Source organism: Mercenaria mercenaria, chromosome 1, assembly GCF_021730395.1.
Source record: "Mercenaria mercenaria strain notata chromosome 1, MADL_Memer_1, whole genome shotgun sequence".
In the NCBI taxonomy this organism is placed as follows: domain Eukaryota; kingdom Metazoa; phylum Mollusca; class Bivalvia; order Venerida; family Veneridae; genus Mercenaria; species Mercenaria mercenaria.
Window position 1 is genome coordinate 46361036 of NC_069361.1, and position 23427 is coordinate 46384462.

At 35.6% G+C, this 23427-nt stretch overlaps 1 protein-coding gene and 1 long non-coding RNA gene across 3 annotated transcripts in view; one reads left to right on the forward strand and one right to left on the reverse strand.

Moving 5' to 3' along the window:
• Positions 1–877: 877 nt before the first annotated feature.
• LOC128557903 (uncharacterized) lies at positions 878–6264 on the forward strand. 2 transcript variants are annotated; one of them, XR_008371493.1, is made up of 5 exons: positions 878–1024; positions 1708–1887; positions 2133–2241; positions 2708–2774; positions 3887–6264. It is a non-coding gene; the product is annotated as an uncharacterized LOC128557903 (long non-coding RNA). The 2 variants fall into 2 exon arrangements; XR_008371492.1 differs by having other exon boundaries at positions 882–1024; positions 1708–1766.
• A 13473-nt stretch (positions 6265–19737) lies between these two features.
• The window catches only part of LOC128557901 (uncharacterized), a 72961-nt gene continuing 69271 nt past the window's right edge, over positions 19738–23427 (reverse strand). Inside the window, exon 4 of the mRNA XM_053546533.1 lies at positions 19738–20531. Within this exon, the coding sequence (XP_053402508.1) occupies positions 20221–20531 (311 nt within the window). The 3' untranslated portion in view covers positions 19738–20220. The remainder of the gene's footprint in view (positions 20532–23427) is intronic.

The window sequence follows — 23427 nt, forward strand, 5'->3', positions numbered from 1 at the left end:
CTGTAACTGTCAATTCTTAAAATAATGGATACTTTAAGAATGGACAGGTACAGGTTAATAATGGCCAGGTATAGTAACAACCTTGTACGTTGAGAGGTGTGAGTACATCAACCTATAAAATTCGAAAGTTTCGAAATATAAACTGCAACGATTATTTTTCAGAATTTGTAGCTGCAATAATAAAAATCCGCTGAAGGGGGGCGTATGATTTTAACCCAAATTGCCCCACAAATTAGCAGTCAAATAAAAATCAAACAATGTGCCATAAGTAATTACTGAATGTTAGTTTAAATCTTCAACCGTTAGAAAGTAGTAAAGTCCTCTTTGTGTACTCCTGAATCGCAATAGAAAAGTATCGCAGATATAAACCTGGTATGGCATTTTCAGTCGAAAATAGATGAAAATAGGCAACGTAATGTAAAAACAAGAGCTGTCGGAGGACAGCAACGCTCGACTATTCAACAGTTTTGTCAACTGAATGAATATTAAAGTCGAAAAGGGGGCCATAATTTTGTGAAATTGCAAAAAGAGTTATGGAACCTGTGCAATGCATATCAGCTCATGACAGGGACAATTGTGCCAGTTTAAATTCATTCTCATTACAGGGTACTGAGATACCAGCTTACTTACAAAAATTTAACCAACGACAGCTTAGTCGAAAAAAATGGCATACATTTGGAAAAATGCAAGCAGAGTTATGACACCTGATCACTGCATATCAGATCAGAATAATGAACAAGACTTAGTGTGTGATGATTCAATCCATTTCCATTAGTAGGTACTGAAATACCTACTTACATATAAAACCTCAGTCAAAAATGTCTAAATCATTAAAGGGGCATACGTTTATACAACCGCAAAATAGAGTAGGCATTTACCTAGAGCATTTTATTTTCAAGGGAAATAATTGTGGTCTGACTGTATTATTTCAAAAATCACATTTGAGATTTTTTTACTTGCACACCGGTACAGTTTTTGCGGGGAAGTGAAAGTTGCTGAAATTTTGTCTTCTTCTAAAAACAAGGTAAGTTGACAGTCTTTGTTGAAATATATATCTGATGTTTTGGTTTATATTCATCGTACAGATTGTTTGAAAATGAAGAGAAACAGGGGGAATTCTGTAAATTTCTTCTTATATGCAAATGAGCTGAAAATGTATTGAAATGATTAGATCAGAACTGTATGCCTTTCCAGTAAGTTTTTCCCTACCTTTGACGATAGTTATTAAAAAGTATAGATATCAACCTCTTTGCTGATATTAGTAACTAAACTTTTGAGCCTGTGATTTGCTGTAGAAATTTGGGACTTCCTTTTTTTAAAGATATAAATAGATCTTAGCTATATTTAGACTTAAGTTTATTTCAGTATAACAGCATCTAGGGAACCCTTACATACAGTCAAATATTCTTGAAATTGCAAGGAAATATAATGCATTTTTCAAGTGCTTGCTGTTTCTTACCTTGTGCATACTTGATATAGGTCATTGTCAGTGTCAACTATCATTATACTGACATTTGAAGTTTTTTTTTTCTAAATTACCTCCCTTATATATACATTTTCCTTCAACTATTTTATTGATAATTACTTCCCTTTATGTTTTAGCAATAATCTCAGATTGCATTTAATTAAATCTCTTTATTTAACATAAAAAATTGTCTTGTGTAATGTTTATTTGTTTATTTTACTTTCAATGTCTGATACATGTAGTTGCAGTCTGTCTTTGGAAGCTCTTGAAGTAACAAGAAAGAGGCTACATTGACAACCTGGTATACTTTGTTATATATGAAGTTTATTGATGGCATTCATGATATCATTATAGAGTACCCTACATTGATTTTCTGACAGTCATGTGTTATTACATTTGAACTGGGACTGTTTCATAATCAGGTTCATGATACTTTTTTTATTATATACAATAGTTGCAGTATTTTTGTTGTTTTTTTTCAATACTAATTGCAGCTTATAAATTAGAACACTTCAGCTTCATGTTTATTAATAATTATAATTTTAAACATAAAATAAGTTATGAGATATTTTATTAATTTAATTATATGTAAAAAGTCTATATTAAATGTATGGGTCATCTTTTGTACAAAAATAAAGGGAAAAAATTGTATAATTTTCATTTTCAGTGTTGGTAGGGAGAAGTTTGAGTATGTACAGTTGTTTGACCTGTCTTACCATGTGGCAGTCCCAGAAGATGTTACCATTATGAATAAATGCAGGGGGTATTATGCTTCGGTATGTTAAACAAAGGTCGCAAAGCATTTATATGCTGTATGACTAGATACTTGCTTCTGAAATAATTGTATAAGACAGCTTTAAGACTGGCATTCCTGACAAGATGTGAACCTTCTGGACTTTATGTCAGCCTGGCATAAGCATTTCTTTCCTGTAGCTTTGTGTATCCCTCAATTTACTATGTACATATCCCCATCAAAGATAATGCTAATAGATATGTTTTAGTCATAAATGTGTGATAGCTTTGTAATGTAAACACTTTAAAAATAGAATAAAAATGTACTTTGATAACAAACATTGAAATAAGAATTTATCAGTATATTGTATCAGTCAGTAAAAACATGAAGTACATTAAATTTGTATCTTTATATCAAGAAAATAAAAATAATTATATTCAAATGCTTTTACACTGATTTTATGTTGGTTGCCTAGAAAGTGTGTGAATTAATGTTTGATAATATTTCAGAACTTGTAGACAATGGTTAGTGCAGAAGGGACAAAAAAGTAATGTGAAAGTAACAGATATAAATGAGGTAAATTATTGTGATAAAAAGACATGGCCAGTGCTGCACATCACAAAAGCAACATTTAAATTTAATTTTGCCACTTATGAGTTCTGTAAAGCTGATTTTGCAATATATATGAACTGGTTAGATTAATATTGTTTACTGTGACCTTTTTTTCACATGATTTTGTCAAGACTGACACTTTGTTCATTAGAAAAAAATAGTTAAAGGCGACATTGTATCACATAAAAATATGTCTGCATAGTTGCCCAACATTAAATGTCAAATTGTAAACAAAGAAATTCTAAATTTGGAGAATCTATTGTTGTTTTTCTCCATTTAGCTCAGCTGAAAGAGATGGAGTTTGAAGCAATTTATACAGTACAACCTGGCCAGAGTAGCTCACTCTGAAGCAAAAACCTCTCAATAACAACATCATAAGAATTTCCCTAAGCTGAAATATAACTATCAAATTTACCTCTCCAGAACAACAACCTCAACATAACTAAAAATATTTGTATATCCCACAGGGTGTTGCTCCACAGAGGTTGCACTGTACTTATAATATCTATTGTTAATGCTTTAAGAAAAACAACACTTTCAACAATGGGAAAAATGAACATCTATTACTCATAAGGTGAAGTTTTGGCAGTTCTCAAGTTCATTGCTTTTGCATGTTATATAAAAACACTTTAGGAAGTTTATCATTATTACATCATATACTAATCAGAGGTTGTAGGTTGTTGTTGGAGCTTTTAGGTGAGATCATAGGTGAACATCATCAGATTTATCTTTTTATTGTTTTCACTATTCTACTGAATATGTACATTGAATGTTACAAAATATGCAATCTTTTCAGACAGTACTATTATATAACTTGTCATTTAGTGAATCTAAGTATATGGAAAATCAAAATAAAGCAACAAGCCAAGTAGGAACACAATCTTGCTGCTTAAGACAGGTTATTCTCCTTAGACAAGTTGAAATTAGACAAAATGTCAATTTGTAGAGTTACCTGACTTGCTGCCTGATAATATATTTCTAAGAATATCTGCAAATGTCAAAAATTATGTTATAATTGTTTTACAAACTGCTGTTTATTCTCTTTATGTAATAAAGTTTTACTTTTGTATTTCCAGAAGTGCTACAAGCGTGTTGTCATGTGAAAAGGACTTTACCCCAACTGTGCTGCATGATGTATATTCAAGAGTGAGACAGCCATGCACCATCTGTAAACTGAGATGGACCCACACATAAAATATGTTGACTTTTCTATGTATTATCATCTGTACAGAATGTGTTTATGACAAGACTGTATAAATATATTGTTAAATCATATTTTATTTCCATTATGGCATGCATGTAAGAAGAAAGCATTAATTAAACAATTGCATTCATAGAAATGTTAAAATGTGATCAATCTAATTTAAAGAATAACCTTTAATTGGACTTTCTAAGTTTCATATTATTTTTGGTGGAGATTGACCCGGTCATTCAGCAACTTATACTGTCTGTGAGTCATTTCTTGTATGTTATAGTTTTCTTAATAATGCATAAAATATCAAAATAATGGTTAGATAAACTCATTCATCACTTGTACATTAATGTTAAAGCAGTTCAACATTTTACCATAACTTAATTAATATTCTATTACCCAGATTTGTCACATATTTTCATATAAACAATTGTATAATACAGTCTAATCTTATCTAGAAATGATGTTCCACAATTTTTTAGTTATACTTTATTTTGTTTTGATGTCTCAACATATAATTACTAACATCAACAAAACTTAGATATTTTACAATTTGGTTGGTATAAATGGTTGTTTTGTAGATATGTTTTATTTATTTCCATCCAGGGGAATAAAGAAATATACATTTTAAAATATCTCATCATTCCAGATAAGTACACTACATAATAAAGATAAAAGAAATAAGAAAAATTATGTTGGTGGAATTTTATTTTAAACAAGAGCGCCGCCAAGCGGGGCAATATACGCCCGAAGGCTTACATCATAGGAAGGGAGCAAAATTTTAAGAACTTGACTGTTGTAGCCCAAAGGACTGGAACAACAAAAGGAAAACTTCAAAAAACAAATCTAAGTCCACAAAAAAAATATTCAAAGTCTACAAAAAAATCCTTATCAGGTACAGGTATGTAAAAATAGACCTAAAAATTGGAAGTACCATCCATGTTGTACCACAGAAAAGTGGTCTCGGTTTTTCCCTACGGCCAATAATAAAAAAGTTTCAAAATAAGCTATTTATAGTAACATAAAAGGGAAGTAATTAAAAAAAAAAAATATTGTAAGTACAAAAAAGAGATCTGCCAAATAAAAACAAGAGCACTGCAATGCAGAGCAATATACACTAAGCAAAGTCATATATGACCTTTGACCCTTAAGTGTGACCTTGACCTTGAAGCGAGTCATCCGGAACATGCGCTTTGCACATCGCCTCAGTGTGGTAAACATTTCTGCCAAGTTTCTTTGAAATCCTTCAAGCAGTTCAAGAGTTACAGAGCGGACACAAAACAAACTGATAGGACTTTTGACCCCTAAGTGTGACCTTGACCTTGAAGCAAGTCGTCTGGAACATGCGCTCTGCACGTCGTCTCGGTGTGGTGAACATTTGTGTCAAGTTTCTTTGAAATCCTTCAAGGGATTCAAGAGTTACAGAGTGGACACGAAACAAACTGATATGACCTTTGACTCCTAAGTGTGACCTTGACCTTGAAGCGAGACATCCGGAACATGCGCTCTGCACGTCGTCTCGGTGTGGTGAACATTTGTGTCAAGTTTCTTTGAAATCCTTCAAGGGGTTCAAGAGTTACAGAGCGGACACGAAACAAACTGATATGACCTTTGACTCCTAAGTGTGACCTTGACCTTGAAGCGAGATATCCGGAACATGTGTTCTGCACATCGTCTCGGTGTGGTGAACATTTGTGTCAAGTTTCCTTGAAATTCTTCAAGGGGTTCAAGAGTTACAGAGCGGACACGAAATTACTAACGGACAGACGGACACCAGCGTCATAACATAATACGTCCCTTCGGGCGTATAAAAATTGATATACAGTCTTTGTAGTATTTACTTCTTTAGATATGTTGGACTGAAATGGGAATAACAACATACTTTAAATTTTTGTAGTCGGAAGTTAATATGGGAATTACTAACTTGAAATAGATTTTATCTCGCTGTTATGCCATCTGAGCTTTAATATTTTTCAACATTGTCATTGGCAACAAGGCTAAACATTATTTCTCATGTATACGTTGCATTCATGTGTGATAAATGATTTTATGGTATTCTTTAATATGATATATGTTTTTCATCTTACCATGGATTAAAAAAATATATATTTATTTCTCTGAAAATTAAGGTAAAAATACTGACTGATTAAATTGCAATATAAGAAAGCTTATATGAGATAAAGGGAGGTAATTCCATAAAAAATATGTAGAATGTAGATGATAAATATAATGAAGGGAGGTAATAAAATATTGTGAAGTTAATAGTCGTCATTTCTTTGATGAGCTAATTAATTGTTTTACATGTTGGTTTATTAACTACAGGTATGACCTAACATGTGTATTTGTCCTGAAGGAAAATAAAAAAGGTTGTCTGATGTCCTTGTACTGTTAAGTTGTTCCTGGATTTGTTTACATTCCATGTCTGAATGAACAGGTGAAACAGACTTTAATGAGGGTATCATGGGAAAATACCTAAGTTTATTTTTATATCAGCAAATTTGATGAGATAGTCATTCAGGAGTTGTCTATCCTATTTCCAAAAATGTTATGGGGACTAAATTTTTTGGAGTAAATATCTCTTTTAATAAATAACACAAAGCATTTTAATGTTGTGTTTATATTATCTGATGCACTTAGCAATATATATTTGGAGTCTAAATGTTAAAAAATCCGATTTTGATTTTTTAGTTACAGTGTCTAAATAGAGTCATTGAATCTGTGCAGTTTAAGTCAATTTATCACAGTGAATAAGGTTCATATAAAGTGTTTTGAAACTGCCCCTCAGTGGAATTTTTGTCTTATGTTTTTAGCCATCATAAGCCTTTGTTTTTCATAAAATGTATACCAAACTGTTCAGAATAAGTAGAAGTGTCTTTTAAGAGAAGTGTTATGTTTGGAATAATCAATTTTCTCTTATGTCACATGTACTTTGCTCATCCACATTCTGTTTTGTAGAAACTATCAAACTTCCTTTTCAAAAATATTTTGACATTATGTCTATACTTATTGTGTGCCTAACATATTTCTACAGGTACTCCCAGTGTTGGAAATGTTAAAAACATGCACATTTCAAAACGCTGAAAAATTGCAAAATGGAAGTGAAAGTAGAGGTGTCAAAATGAATAAAAATACTGCTATGTTCAAGAGAATATGTCAGCTAACCATATTTCATTACTGGGGAGTACCCAGATAAATATGTTGCACACAGAACCAAAACAAAATTAAAGAAAAATACGTTTGAAAAAGATTAGTTTGATATTTTCTACAAAATAGAACGTTTACAGTCGAAGTGAATGTGATATTAAACAAAATACACATTCCTAAACAATCTTACCTTTGAGTAAAGTATTTCCTACTTCTTCTGAACAATTCAGTATATTTAACTAGAAAATGCTTTTGTAAAAAAGTGCATGTCTCCCCCAATGCAAAGTCCTATAGGCAAGAAGTTAATAGGGGTCAGGAGCGAAAGTCAAAGAGACACTGATGGTTGGCTGCAATAGGGATCATCTACTTGGCATGTCCAGTCATCCCGCTAAATTTCAACACTCTTGGCCTAGTGGTTCTCAAGTCACTGTTCAGGCTCCTGTGACCTTGACCTTTGATCAAGTGACCTCAAAATAAGTAGGGGTCATCTACTCTGCATGTCCAATCATCCTATTAAGTTTCAACATTGTAGGTCAAGTGGTTCTCAAGTTATTTCCAAAAAATGATTTTACATGAACAGGCCACTGTGACCTTGACCTTTAATAGACTGACCCCAAAATCAATAGGGGTCATCTACTCTGCATGTTCAATCATCCTATGAAGTTTCAACATTCTGGGTCAAGTGGTTCTCAAGTTATTGATATGAACTGGTTATCAATGTTCAGGCCTCTGTGACCTTGACCTTTAACGGAGTGACCCCAAAAACATTAGGGGTCATTTACTCTGCATGAACAATCATCCTATGAAGTTTCAACATTCTGGGTCGAGAGGTTCTCAAGTTATTGATTGGAAATGGTTTTCCATGTTCAGGCCCCTGTGGCCTTGACCTTTAACAGAGTCACCCTAAAATCGTTAGGGGTCATCTACTCTGCATGACCAATCATCCTATGAAGTTTCATCATTCTGGGTCAAGTGGTTCTCAAGTTACTGACCGGAAATGGTTTTCAATGTTCAGGCCCCTGTGACCTTGACCTTTAATGGAGTGACCCCAAAATCGATAGGGGTCATCTACTTTGCATGTACAATCATCCTATGAAGATTCAACATTCTGGGTCAAGTGGTTCTCTAGTTATTGATCGGAAATGATTTTCCATGTTCAGGCCCCTGTGACCTTGACCTTTGATGGAGTGACCCCAAAATCAATAGGGGTCATCTACTCTTCATGATCAATCATCCTATGAAGTTTCAACATTCTGGGTCAAGTGGTTCTCTAGTTATTGATCGGAAATGGTTTTCAATGTTCAGGCCCCTGTGACCTTGACCTTTGACGGAGTGACCCCAAAATCAATAGGGGTCATCTACTCTTCATGGCCAATCATCCTATGAAGTTTCAACATTCTTGGTCAAGTGGTTCTCTAGTTATTGATCGGAAATGGTTTTCAATGTTCAGGCCCCTGTGACCTTGACCTTTGACGGAGTGACCCCAAAAACAATAGGGGTCGTCTACTACAGCAGCCCTACAACCCTATGAAGTTTGAAGGTTCTAGGTCAAATGGTTCTCCAGTTATTGCTCGGAAATGAAGTGTGACGTACGGACGGACAGACAGACGGACGGACAGGGCAAAAACAATAATTATAAATGGTAATGGTCTATGAGATATAAATTTCAGAAATTAATATTCATCTGAAGGATGGTCTCCAAACACTGTTGATGAACCTTAACCAAATAGGGACGCTGACGCGGACGCAGACTCCTAGATGAAATAAAAAAAAAGTGGAAAACCACAGGTCGCCCAACATGTCATTAACGAAAATGTTGCAGGCTCGGTTTGTTCATGGACGGTAGCGGAAGTGCAAGCTACCGTCCACACCATCTAGCCCCGGGTTGAGCAGAACTCAACATTTCCACATGTTATAAGTACCAAAATGTATTTTAGAGACATTCGCAGATGTACTTATACGGCGGTACACATGGAACCTTCAATGATGCACAGATAGCGATTCCATGAAAAGCGGCGTATGGTCCTGGATAAAATAATGGATGGATCTTAAACGAGAAAACAATGGTCAAAATTAAACAAATTTGAGTCCAATAGCTCTACCTATTCTTTGAATAGTCAAGCTAAAGAAAACACAATTTTCCTTTCTTTTTCAAATGCTGCAGCCCTATTTTTCTCATGCAGTTTTCCGTGTAAAATTGGTTTATTTTTGGCCATAACTGACATTAAATTTTGTTGCAGTCCTACCCAGAAATGTGTAATTTCACCTTTCTACTACGAGGACAAAAAAAAGGAAAAACGTCAAGTTCCCTAAAATTTTACTGCACGTTTCAGTATTTCGGTATTACAGAAAATTTGGCTTTAATTTAACAATACAATTTTTTGGCAATGACGATGTTATTTATTGTAATAACAAAATATTTTCTCGTAATAACGAGATACGAGTCATAACTAGTAAAGATCTAATGTAATAAGGGTAATTTTCTTCTAATAAAATTGATAGAATATCTCGTAATTACGAGATAAGAACGATTGTTTTACAATTATGATATAAAACACATTATACATACATACATTTTAGAATGTCTTCTCCTGGGCCCGTCATTTATATAAACTGCAAATTCAGCCCGAACAAAGCATGGACAACTATTGATACATATATCATACGGCCAAGTTAAAGTTTACTTTTTGTAAAGGTACCTCAAATCATTCATAAATATGACAAAGCGAGATATGTTCAAAACTTTCCTAAGAATCAGCACTGAATATCATTAGTGTTTTAAAAAAACTATTAATTGCAATAAATATCTATATGCAATCTAATTTCAGATCTATTTGACTTGGTATTTTTACTTTGCACAGAGACACAAATCAATGAATTGTCTTTGCCTCAAAGAGGACAATATTAGTGACATTATATAATATCACGACAATCTTGATTGTTTCGTGAGGACCGTGTTTTAAGTCAGAGAAAAGCCTCAAACTATCCATTATGCGAAAGAATGGACAGTTTTCGGCTTTTCTCCTTTACGTAAAAAATATTTCTGGAGTTTAAAACCTTGTATTTTCAAAGAAATCATTTGTCTCTTTACTTAACTACTGTAAACAGAAGCATAAAAAATTTATTTGCACCATCTTACTCAGTATATCAAAGAAAAGAGCATGAAGAAACTGAATAAGGCATGCCAACATATGTAGAGGGTCAGTGGTGCAGTCCTTAGATGGAACATAGGGCTAGCAACCTAGGTCCAATTCCTGCATGTAACTGATATCCCAACTGGTGTTCATTGCTTGGTGATTACTTGGATCGGTAGTTTCCACCAGTATTGGCCTTTGATACTTGTGAGGAAGGGCAGCAATATATAACATCCGCAGTCGATTCTTTTGAACAAAAGGTTATTCTATCTTTTGTAGGTAGACACCTTCTTTGACTACTAATATTACTCCCCCCCCCAAAAAAAAATAATAACCTTTACCTTAACTACCATCAAACCCCTTATGACAGTAATAAAATGCAATACTGTGAAAATATATGACAACAGTCCAGAATACAAAATGACCATTAAAACTTAAGTAACCCTATCAGCAGTAAAAATATAGAAAATAATGACAGAAACTTGGTAAATTCCATCTTATGGTCATTTCCATGTGAAATTCTAAACTGACCTCATGATACCATGGGGCCCCCCAGCTTTACACATGCCAGGAAAATTGACATGTACACCTACACTTCACGGTGATCATTTGAATGAATTTTCATCCGAATCCTTTTAAAAACATGAAAGTAGTTCGTTCCACGAACTTATTGCAACAGACTGATCACCCACATGACTGATCCCCTTAGGTTCGTATTTTGGTGGCATAAAAACACCAGACAAAACTAGAGTTGTCACAGGAGTGACAAATTATACCCCCCACAATATGGCCTAGTCACAGAACTAAGCCAATATCAAAGCTGAACATGTTTGACCTTTGACCTACTGACCTCAAAATCAATAGAGGTAATCTGCTGGTCATGATCAACCTCCCTATGAAGTTTCATGATCCTCGGCCCAAGTGTTCTCAAGTTATTGTCTGGAAAAGGTGTAAATGTTCTGGGTCACTCTGACCTTTGACCTTTGGATTTCAAAATCAATACACTCAGGCCATCTGCTGGTCATGACCAACCTCCCTATTTAGTTTCGTGATTCTAGTCTCAAGCATTCTGAAGTTATTGTCCGAAAACCGTTAAAATGTTCCGGGTCACTGTGACCTTGACCTATCACCTCCTGACCTCAAAATCATTAGGGGTCATCTGCTGGTCATAACCAACCTCCCTATCAATTTATATTAACCTAGTCCCAAGCGTTCTCAAGTTATCATCAGAAAACTGTTTAACTGTTTTGTGTTATTGTGACCTTGACCTTTGACCTACTAGCCTCAAAGTCAAACTTGACCTGTATTTTATCATGTTAAACCTGTGTACAAAAATTTATAATCCTAGACCCAAGCGTTCTCAAGTTATCATTATCCGGAAACCGTTAAACTGTTCAGATTCACTGTGACCTTGACCTTTGACCTACTGACCTCAAAGTAAAACTTGACCTGTATTTCATGATGTTACACCTGTGTACCAAAATTTATGATCCTAGGACCAAGCGTTCTCAAGTTATCATCAGACAACCGTTCAACTGTTCCGAGTCACTGTGACCTTGACCTTTGACCTAATGACCTCAAAATAAAACTTGACCTGTATTTCATGATGTTACACCTGTGTACCAAAATCTATGATCCTAGGCCAAAGCGTTCTTAGGTTATCATCCGGAAACTATTTAATACTGTTCAGAGTCACTCTGACCTTGACCTTTGACCTACAGACCTTAAAGATAAACTAGACCTGCATTTCATAATGTTACACCTGTGTACCAAAATTTATGATCCTAGGCCCAAGTGTTCTAAAGTTATCCGGAAACCGTTTAACTAATCAGGGTCACTGTGACCTTGACCTTTGACCTACTGACCCCAAATTCAAACTTGACCTGTATTTTCTGTAGTTACACCTGTGTACCAAATATTATTTAAATCAGTCAAGCCGTTCTCAAGTTATCATCCGGAAACCATGAAAACCGATGGACCGACCGCCAAGCTCACTCTATATACACCCCCGCCCCCACCCCCCCCCCCCCCCCCCCCAAACTTCCTTTTGTGGTGGTATAAATATAACCTGTGGTTTTCCAGATGTTTCCATACATTTCCATGGTAGACCAGACACTGGTATAGTATCCTCTTGATGATGTCATAGGGAGGTCCATCTGTTCCAGGTGCCCACAGTCTTCACACCATTGTGAACCACTCAACTCTGGTAAAAACAAAATATGTATCATTGCCATGCAATACATAGTCCTCCAATGGAATAGGACTTACAATGTCAACTGCAGCATAACCTAATGATCTGACTCATGCAATGATGTGTTAAAAATAGTATGCTGTATGCTATATATATACAATACTATGAAATTAAAAGTTACCGGTACTGTTAGTATCTTATAACGATATTCGAAAATTTGTTGGAGTATACAACCCAACAGCACAACTTAAACATTGTGTCTAATTCCTCATGTATACAAGTCCTCTTCAAAATGACAGCATAAATGCTTTTTTGGTTCTTTGCTTTGGGGTTTAATGCTGTTTTTCAACAATATTTCAGTTATGTAACAATGGGCAGTTATCCTAACCAGTGTTTCTGCACTCTGTTTCAGTATTTATCTGTTATCCGCAAGTAACTGCCAACTCCCCAACAAGAATCAGAGGTGAGGATGAATGATTTCAGACACAATGTCTTTTATCAAATCATCACTTGCCTGGGGATCGAACTAACGACCCCATGATCCGTAATCTGCACTCTCCCTACTAAGCTATTTGGGCTGGTTCAAAATGACAGCATACCTATGTCCAAATAATAGCCTTGTACCTGGAGTCTTTACTCACAAAATATCTAACAAAATAACTAACTATAATCAAAATGTAATCTAAGGACCAAATGAGCAAACAATTTTTAAGAAAAGATTTATTAAATCCAATACAATAAAACGCATAAAAACTAATAAACAAATAAATTATCCCTCAACGTCATTAAGTTTCCATGAAACGCACGGGAATGTCTGCGTTGTCTTTCACGTTGACGTCATTTCCTTTTGAATTATCCGTTCTGGGGCAGTAATATGTTTATACTTTGCCAGGAGACGCGCATATATAAAACGGTGTTTTAACAGAATGTTAGTGCGAGAATCCCTCTGTTGACACACGTTTCTCCTGTTAAAACACCGCTGAAAAGGCACTGGTGAGCAAATTGACAAACCGCTAACTGAAAGCCAGCTGGCTAGCTTCCAAATTTAGGAAGAATTCTACATTCAAAACTGTGTTTGAAACCCATAGCATTGCGGCCAGTTGACCAAACCCCTCAGCAATGGAGGCCCCTGAAGTTGAGGCATGTTAGTAATGGTAGTTCTGTCCTTTTGTCCATGTGTATGGGGATGTCAAAACTTTGTAGTATTTAATTACGCGTCTTGAAGGAGCTGGTATCAAAATTTGTTGGATGATAAGCCCCCTTGCCCAAAATACCAAGAATTTTGCAGATTTTTCATGTAGTTTCATGACGTATGTATTAAATGTCCTGTCAAACTTCATGAAACAACTATAATATGGGCTTTTGGTTTGCAAAGCCTTGAACCATGACTGTGTTGACCTTAAAAAGTGACATTGGCAATCATATTCTCTGATGGCCATATGTCAAATCTTTTTGAATTATTAACTGGTCTCCAGTTGAATATGACCTTTGACATACTTGTATAAACTAAAGACATCATCTACCGATGCTAGTTATAAAATGGAAACTAATTATGAGCTTTAACGTCAGTGTGACCCTAGTTCAAAAATTGGCATGGAATCTAATTTACTGTCCATAGGCAATCTGACAGCCATCAGTCAGAGCGCTGTCCTGTCATTGATCAGAAATTGTTTACAGTATCTAACCTATGACCTACTTACCCACTACACAAAAGAGGTTTGCTGAAGACTTGTGTCAATCATTCTGTGAAATTTGACATCCATAATCCAAAGCATTCTCCATTTTTTTTTATCACAAACCAATTGGTATTTCAATTGGACCCAACGAAAACACAAGAAGTAATGCATCCCTCATTCAATGAAGATCGACATAACTTATAACTGTAGGTATCTTACTGGAAAGACATCCGAGCTCTAAAATGATGTCTGTTTGAGCGAAGAAATATCAAATTCCTGGAAATGTGAAACGAACAACAAAAAAAGCTTTACAAGGAGTATGTATACAGAACAGAGATATGCTCACAATTTTATTAACGGTCTAAAACTTAACAAGTCAACTGTCAATTAAACAGATAAGGTAACAAAGAAAACAATTACATATAGTCTACCTTAATTACTGCTTAACACAGGAACAATCTACTGTACATGTCTTTAACATGTTTACAACCGCATTGTTTAAACTAGGACCAGTAATTAATATTTACTTGCGATACAAGACTGTTCACATTTTACATAAAACCCCAATATTGGTATTTCAATTGGAAAAATCTCATTCTTCATAATTCTAAGAGAATCCTCAATGGTAACATTTCAACAAGATCATACCCTAAAGGAAAACCTAATATTTCTTACAGATAACCCTAAATATTCACATTTCTAAATGACAAACCTTCCACGTTCACCCTTATGTTTATATTCCAAAAATAAAAGTAACACCCTCAATATTATTTTTTTCTAACAAGAGAACCATTGTGCTGATCTGGAGAAAAATACACCTATACCAATGTACTTATCAAAGAGAATTAATATAGGTCAAAGCATTCTGAAGTTACGTTATTGAGCAGCACTAAGTTGCAAACAGATGAATGGTTGAAAAACACCATTAAACAATAAGTCCATTTGAACACTTCACAGGACAGTGACCTTTGACTAACAAACTTCAAAATCAAGAGGGGTCCATGGGGAATGTTCTTTTTTAACTAAGTGTCACTGTGACCTTAAGACCCACTGACCTAAATTTTACATCATTCACCAACAACAAGCAATGTATTGGGGTCGAAGGTCTAGTCACTCTCAGAATATTGGACAGAAAAGTTTTGATAAGAACAACCAATATGACCTTAACCCCATTATCAATAGGGATATCGTCTACTACTCCCTGGCTATGTGCCCACAAAGTTAGTTAGTTGCAGATAAAATCTTCCTTAAAATATACTGAAGAAATTATTTATACTAGACATGGATTTGTAGCAGTAGTCAGTCTAACCTTTACCTCTTACACTATACTCAAAATTAGTAGGTGTGACCCACTTCCCTTGGTCAATGTGTCTGAAAAGCAATAGGTGCTTAGGTGAAGAGTTGATTAATGAGCTAGAAATGTTTTTTCCATAATAACCACTCTGACCTTGACCACTAACCTCCAATCATGCTACTCACTCAGATCATATGCAATGTGCCTGTCAAGTTTAAAGACCTTTCCTTAAGAGGATCTCAAGATATTTAAGGAAAACTGTGCTGTCACCACAACACAAACAGCTTTCTCAATGTTTTTTTGTTTGTTTGTTTTGGGTTTAACGCTTTTCTCAATGTTTACCCTTTTGTCCATATTCCTAAATTAAACAGTTACAACCTCAAAGATAATATTACTACAAGACAACCCTGACTGTTTATATTTTAAACAAAATCTACTATACTAACAAGAGTGCCAGAACGTCACAATATACACCTGTCACAGCAAATTTCTTTACACTAGCACTTGTATTTACAAATAGAATTTTAATTTTGTGGTTTATTGTAATTCTTTTGGGTTTTTTTAAGTCCACAAAAAAATCTCCTTACCAGGTAGAGATACCTTAAAATACACCTAAAATTTGAAAGTAACATCTAATGTTATTTTTCTTTTTTTTTTTTGTTGGATTTAACATCACACCAACACATGATAGGTCATATGGCAACTTTCCAGCTTTAATGGTGGAGGAAGACCCCAGGTGCCCCTCCGTGCATTATTTCATCACGAGCGGGCACCTGGGTAGAACCACCGACCTACTGTAAGCCAGCTGGATGGCTTCCTAACATGAAGAATTAAACGCCCCGAGTGAGGCTCGAACCCACATCGATGAGGGGCAAGTGATTTGAAGTCAGCGACCTTAACCACTTGGCCACGGAAGCCCCCACATCTATGTTGTACCACAGATAAGTGGTCATTTATAAAAAAGTTAGAATATAAGTTATTAATAAGTTAATCTTGTATATAAAGAAAAATCCCTCCTCCCCACCCCGCAACAATTGTTAGTCCCTAAAAAAATCCTTACCTGGTAGAGATAGGTCAAAATACACCTTAAAATTTGATGTAACATGCATGTTGTACTACAAAAAAAATTTTCCCTACCACTAGTAATGAAAAAGTTACAATATATAGTAACAACAAAGGAAAGTAATCCTAACAAAGGGACCTGCACATGACGCTGTCTCATGATGGTGTACAATTGTGCCAGGTTACATCCAAATCGCTCCATGCATGAATAAGAAATGCTCCGGACAAAGTCATTCTTGTATCTGACCGTTGGCCTCCAAGTTTGACCTTGACCTTAGACCTAGGGGCTTGGTTCTTGCGCACGACACTTTATCTCGTGATGGTGAACATTTCTGCCAAGTTATATCAAAATCCCTCCATGCATGAAGAAGAAATGCTTCGGACAAGGTTTTCATTCTTGTATCCTTTGACCTATGTGACCTTGACCTTTGACCTAGGGACCTGGTTCTTGCGCATGACACTCCGTCTCATGATGGTGAACAATTGTGCCAAGTTACATCAAAATCCCTCCATGCATAAAGAAGAAATGCTCCGGACAGTCATTCTTGAATTTGACCTTTGACCTCTAAGTGTGACTTCGACCTTAGACCTGGTTCTTGCGTATGACATTCCATCTTATGGTGGTGAACATTTGTGCAAAGTTATATCAAAATCCCTCCATGCATGAAGAAGAAATGCTCAGGACAAAGTTTTCATTCTAGTATCCTTTGACCTCTAAGTGTCGAGGGACTTGGTTTTTGCGCATGACACTCCGTCTCATGATGGTGAACAATTGCCCAAAGTTACATCAAAATCCCTCCATGCATGAAGAAGATAATCTCCAGACAAAGTCATTCTTGAATTTCACCTTTGACTTTTAAGTGTGACCTTGACCTCAGACCTAGGGACCTGGTTCTTGCGCAAGACACCCCGTCTCATGATAGTGAACAATTGTGCCAAGTTTCATCAAAATCCCTCCATGCATGAAGAAGATATGCTCTGGACAAATAATGTGGATGCCACCCGCCAAACCAAAAGCCCGCCCACCCGACAAGGGCGTTCCCATAATGCATCCTGTTTTTCAAACGGGCGTATAAAAAGGACATGTTCTTTAGGACTATGAAATAAATGACATAAAATAATGCTTATCATTTAAACAGCTACCTTTCTATAAACAAGAGGACCATGATGGTCCTGAATCGCTCACCTGTCTCCACATGACCCAATTTTCATGAAGATCCATTGAAAAATATGGTTTCTAGAGAGGTCACAAGGTTTTTCTATTATTTGACCTAATGACCTACTTTTTGAAGGCACATGATCCAGTTCTGAACTTGACCTAGATATTATCAAGTTGAACATTCTCACCAATTTTCATGAAGATCTCATGAAGAGTATGGCCTCTAGAGAGGTCACAAGGTTTTTCTATTTTGATACCTAGTTTTGACCACACGTGACCCAGTTTCAAACTTTGTCTAGATATCATCAAGGTGAACAATCAGAAAAATTTTCATGAAGATCCAATTAAAAATATGGCCTCTAGAGTGGTCAAAAAGTTTTTCTATTTTTAGACCTACTGACCTAATTTTTGACCACAGTTGACCCATTTTCGAACTTGACCTAGATATCATCAAGATGAACCAACTTTCATACAGATCCCATGACCAACTTTCATACAGATCCCATGAAAAATATGGCCTCTAGACAGGTCACAAGGTTTTTTTATTATTTGACCTACTGACCTAGTTTTTGAGGGCACATGACCCAGTTTCAAACTTGACCTAGATATCATCAAGGAGTACATTCTGACCAATTTTCATGAAGATCCGTTGAAAAGTATGGCCTCTAGAGAGGTCATAAGGTTTTTTTTATTTTTAGACCTACTGACCTAGTTTTTGACCACAGTTGACCCAGTTTCGAACTTGATCTAGATATCATCAAGATGAACGTTCAGACCAACTTTCATACAGATCCCATGAAAAATATGGCCTCTAGAGAGGTCACAAAGTTTTTCTATTATTTGACCTATTGACCTAGTTTTTGAGGGCACGTGACCCAGTTTCAAACATGACCTAGATATCATCAAGATGAACACTCTGATCAATTTTCATGAAGATCCTTTGAAAAGTTCGGCCTCTAGAGAGGTCACAAGGTTTTTCTATTTTTAGATCTCCTGACCTAGTTTTTGACTGCAGTTGATCCAGTTTCAAACTTAATCTAGATATCATAAAGATGAACATTCTGATTAACTTTCATACAGATCCCATGAAAAATATGGCCTCTAGAGAGGTCACAATGTTTTTCTATTATTTGACCTACTGACCTAGTTTTTGGCGGCACGTGACCCAGTTTCAAATTTTTCCTAGATATCATCAAGGTAAACAGTCTGACCAATTTTCATGAAGATCCATTGAAAAGTATGGCCTCTAGAGAGGTCACAAGGTTTTTCTATTTTTAGCCCTACTGACCTAGTTTTCAACCGCACGTGATCCAGTTTCGAACTTGACCTAGATATCATCAAGATGAACATTCAGACCAACTTTCATAAAGATCCCATGAAAAATGTGACCTCTAGAGTGGTCACAAGCAAAAGTTTACGGACGGACGGACGGACGCCATCACAAAAGCTCACCTTGTCACTTTGTGACAGTTGAGCTAAAAACAAGGTGCTGCAATCAATAAACGCTTGATGCCCCCGGTGGCATCCTTGTCGATAGATTTTGCACCTAAGTTCAAAACGAGGTCAAGGTCAAGGTCAAACTGAGGTCAGGTGATGTTTGAAGATGAGGAATGGTCACAGTTTACATCTGTATTAGTATCAATTCATTCTTGTAAGGGGTATTGATGCTAGATAAAACAGTCCCATTTGGTTAACCAGGAGATGGCCCATATAAAGCAACCTAAGTCCAAAATGAGGTCAAAGTCAAGGTCAAACTGAGGTAAGGTGATGTCTGAAGATGAGGAATGGTCACAGGTTACATCTGCATTAGTATCAAGTCATTCTAGTAAGGGGTATTGACGCTAGACAACAACTGTGGTTAACCTCGTATGGACGGATGGACAAATGGACAAACGAACGGACAGGACAATCACTATATGCCTCCCGCATCAGTAGATGCCGAGGGCATAAAAAATTAACAGGGCAAGTCCGAGTTCAGAAATCTATTGTGTAATGCTTTATCAACTTAAATCTTTTATAATTTGTACTGCTTCATCAAATCAGGAACACTTAAGAAATACCTGTTCCATTTCCTGTTCCATTTCTTCTTTTATTATATACTGTAAACACAGTTCATTGTATGCAAATAAAGACATGTGAACTTATGGCTAAATCTAACGTTGTTTTTCTGTTTCGAACAAATTTCAAAATACACAAAAATGTGTGCTAAAATAACATTCACACATAAAAATTGAACCCTTGAACACAGCTTTTAAATACTGCAGCTTACACTTAGAACACATGCTAAAGACCAACCTCAAGCATCTCACTGACTGTTTGTGTGTGCACTCTTGAATATCACTAGTGACAATGACACATTCCTTGAATAGTTTCAAAACAGACTTATCTAAGTTTTTTCCGAGCATGCATGATCATGAAATTGCAATAATTATTACTCTGTACATATAAAATTTTTGCGACTAGTCTCTAAGTTCAGTTTTATAACACTGAGTTACGATTTTAGAGATGCATTTCATTGGAAATTCCTTAGTGAATCCTTACGACATTATTTTCTGTTTTCAGGAACCAGTTGGAACAGCCCTATTCACCATGATTTCAGTATTTTCTGTATCACCTTGGTAACAGTCTAACACGACCAGGAATCGTTTATCTACACAGACTTTTGCAGTTGATATCACTTGTTGTAAATCTCCATACTGGTTCCCTGGTTCCGACAAAGTATCTGAAAGTGCGGTACCAGTCAGTATATTTAACATGGAGGAGTTGTCTTTCAGAACATGTCCGAATGGCAGGTGAGAGCACAAGAGTACCCTGCTGTTGAGACCTGCCCAGATTATTGTGAAATATGGTATCATCATACTTTGTTGACCTGTAAATACACCAATAGTTATATTATAAATCTTTAATTTTTGGATCACTAATTTGGCTCATTCTAATCTTAAAAAATCCAGAAAACATCACAACTTACCATCATTTTAAAACTCATGAAGTCATTAAAAGACTGCAAGCAGTCATACAAAACAGCTGCTTAACTGAAAACATATTCGAAATGAATTAAAAGTAATCTGTTAAAGTAACAATAAATTCAACAAAGTAAAATACTCAAAGTTTTTTCAAACAAGTGTTGTTTTCTAACTTAAATCAGAGTTTTTTTAACTGGATTTCACAAGGATGTTTAGCAATTTTATGGACAGAGATACATATAATGACAACATGTACAACCTTTGATGCCAGGATCTACTTTCCCATATTCAAAACTTAACAAGGAACTTTTGTGCTATAATAGTATGTACTACAGATCTTACTTTGGCTGACACCAATATTAACTTTTACTGTGAATCTTCACTTAAAGAGAATTCCTATAGTTTTTTTCCTTTCATAGATTTTTTTCAAATTCACATATATGATAGGAAATTTGTGCTGAAAACAATAAACAAATAAAAACAATGGGTCAATATATGATAGGAAAATTTGTGCTGAAAACAATAAACAAATAAAAACAACAGGTCACCAGGCTTGTTTTTGTGAAAAACTGTTTCGAACACACCCACTGTTGTTAAAATTGTTAGCGATTGTTTCTACATTTTCATAATTCTCTGCCTTTTTATAAATACCAACCAAAATATGCATCAAGACAGCTCAATAAGGTTTATTCTTTTTATAGAATTTATCATATTATTATACTTATTTCATATCATAGTAATATTTGTATCCTATGTCATTACAATAACGGGTACAAATGAAAAAAAATCTTGTTTCATATTCACTTTTGTGAACTTTTTTCAATGAAAAATACTCATTGTAAAGAATATTTTTTCAAATTTTGAAAAAACTGTTTCATAGATATTTTTCCTGTTTTCTTTGTGTAAAGATAATTGTATTTTGAACATAAAAATGGCCAAAAAAGTATGGGTTACCAGGCTATATTTTATATTTAGACCACTTGAATACAACACCTGTTTGGACGAAAAATGGCGTGAACCTGACCAAATTTATTATACATGTATCTGCTAGAAGTTAAAACAAGAGGGCCATAATGGCCCTATATCGCTCACCTGTTATCATAGCACTTCAGGACAAGAAGGTCAAAAAATCGTAATCAAGATCAATCAAAAGAATCATGAGTAAATATAGTTGAAATTTTCTTAAAGGTACAGATATGTCAAAATACACCTAAAAATTGGAGGTACCATCCATGTTGTACCACAGAAAAGTGGTCTCGGTTTTTCCTACGGCCAATAATAACGAAGTTACTAAATAAGCTATTTATAGTAACATAAAATAAAGTAACCCCTGGGGCTGGGTCAATTTGGTCCTGGGTGGGTCAAGATTTGAAAATTTTTTGTAGAGGTACACTAGGCAATGTTACATGTCAAATATCTAAGCTCTTCTGGTTTATTTTTAGAAAATGCTGAAGATTTTTCTTTGTACAGTCAAGTAACCCCATGGGGCGGGGTCAATTTGACCCCGGGGGTCATAATTTGAATAAATTATGTAGAAGTCTACTAGGTAATGCTACATGTCAAATATCTAAGATCTAGGCCTTCTGGTTTATTTTTAGTGTTTTTTTTAAAGATTTTCCAATGTAAAATCAAGTGACCCCCTGGGGCGGGGTCAATTTTAACCCCGAGGGACATGATTTGAACAAATTTTGTAGAGGTCCACTAGGCAATGCTACAAGTGAAATATCTAAGCTCTAGGCTTCAGGTTTATTTTTAGAAAATTTTTGAAGATTTTCCTATGTAAAATCAAGTGACCCCTGGGGCGGGGTCAATTTGACCCAGGGTCATGATTTGAACAATGTTGTAGAGGTCTACTAGGCAATGCTACATGTGAAATATCTAAGCTCTAGGCCTTTTGGTTTATTTTTAGAATTTTTTTGAAGACTTTCCTATTAAAAATCAAGTGACCCCTAGGGCGGGGGTCAATTTTGACCCCCGGGTCATGATTTGAACAACTTTAGTAGAGGTCCACTAGGCAATGCTACATGTCAAATATCTAAGCTCTACGGCCTCTGGTTTTTGAGAAGAAGATTTTTTAATATTTTCCTATGTAAAATCAAGTGACCCCTGGGGCAGGGTCAATTTTGACCCCGGGGGACATGATTTGAATAAATTTTGTAGAGGTCCACCAGGCAATGCTACATGTGAAATATCTAAGCTCTAGGCCTTCTGGTTTATTTTTAGAATTATTTTGAAGATTTTTCTATGTAAAATCAAGTGACCTCTGGGGCGGGGTCAATTTTGACCTCGGGGTCACGATTTGTTCAATTTTAGTAGAGGTCCACTAGGCAATGCTACATGTCAAATATCTAAGCGCTTGGGCTTCCGGTTTTTCAGAAGAAGATTTTTTAAGATTTTCTTATGTAAAATCAAGTGACCCCTGGGGCGGGGTCAATTTTAACTCCAGGGTCATGATTTGAACAAATTTGGTAGAGGTCCACTAGGCAATGCTTCACACCAAATATCTAAGCGCTAGGGCTTCTGGTTTTTGAGAAGAAGATTTTTAAAGTTTTTCCTTTCGGTTGCCATGGCAACCAGAGTTCTGCATGGAATTCAATTCTTTGAACAATTTTAAAAGGGGGCCACCCAAGGATCATTCCTGTGAAGTTTGGTGTAATTCTGCCCAGTGGTTTTCAAGAAGAAGATTTTTTTACAAATCGTTGACGGACGACGCACGACGGACGATTGACATCAAGCGGTCACAATAGCTCACCTTGTCACTTCGCGACAGGTGAGGTAAAATGTTTTTAAAAATCTTAATCC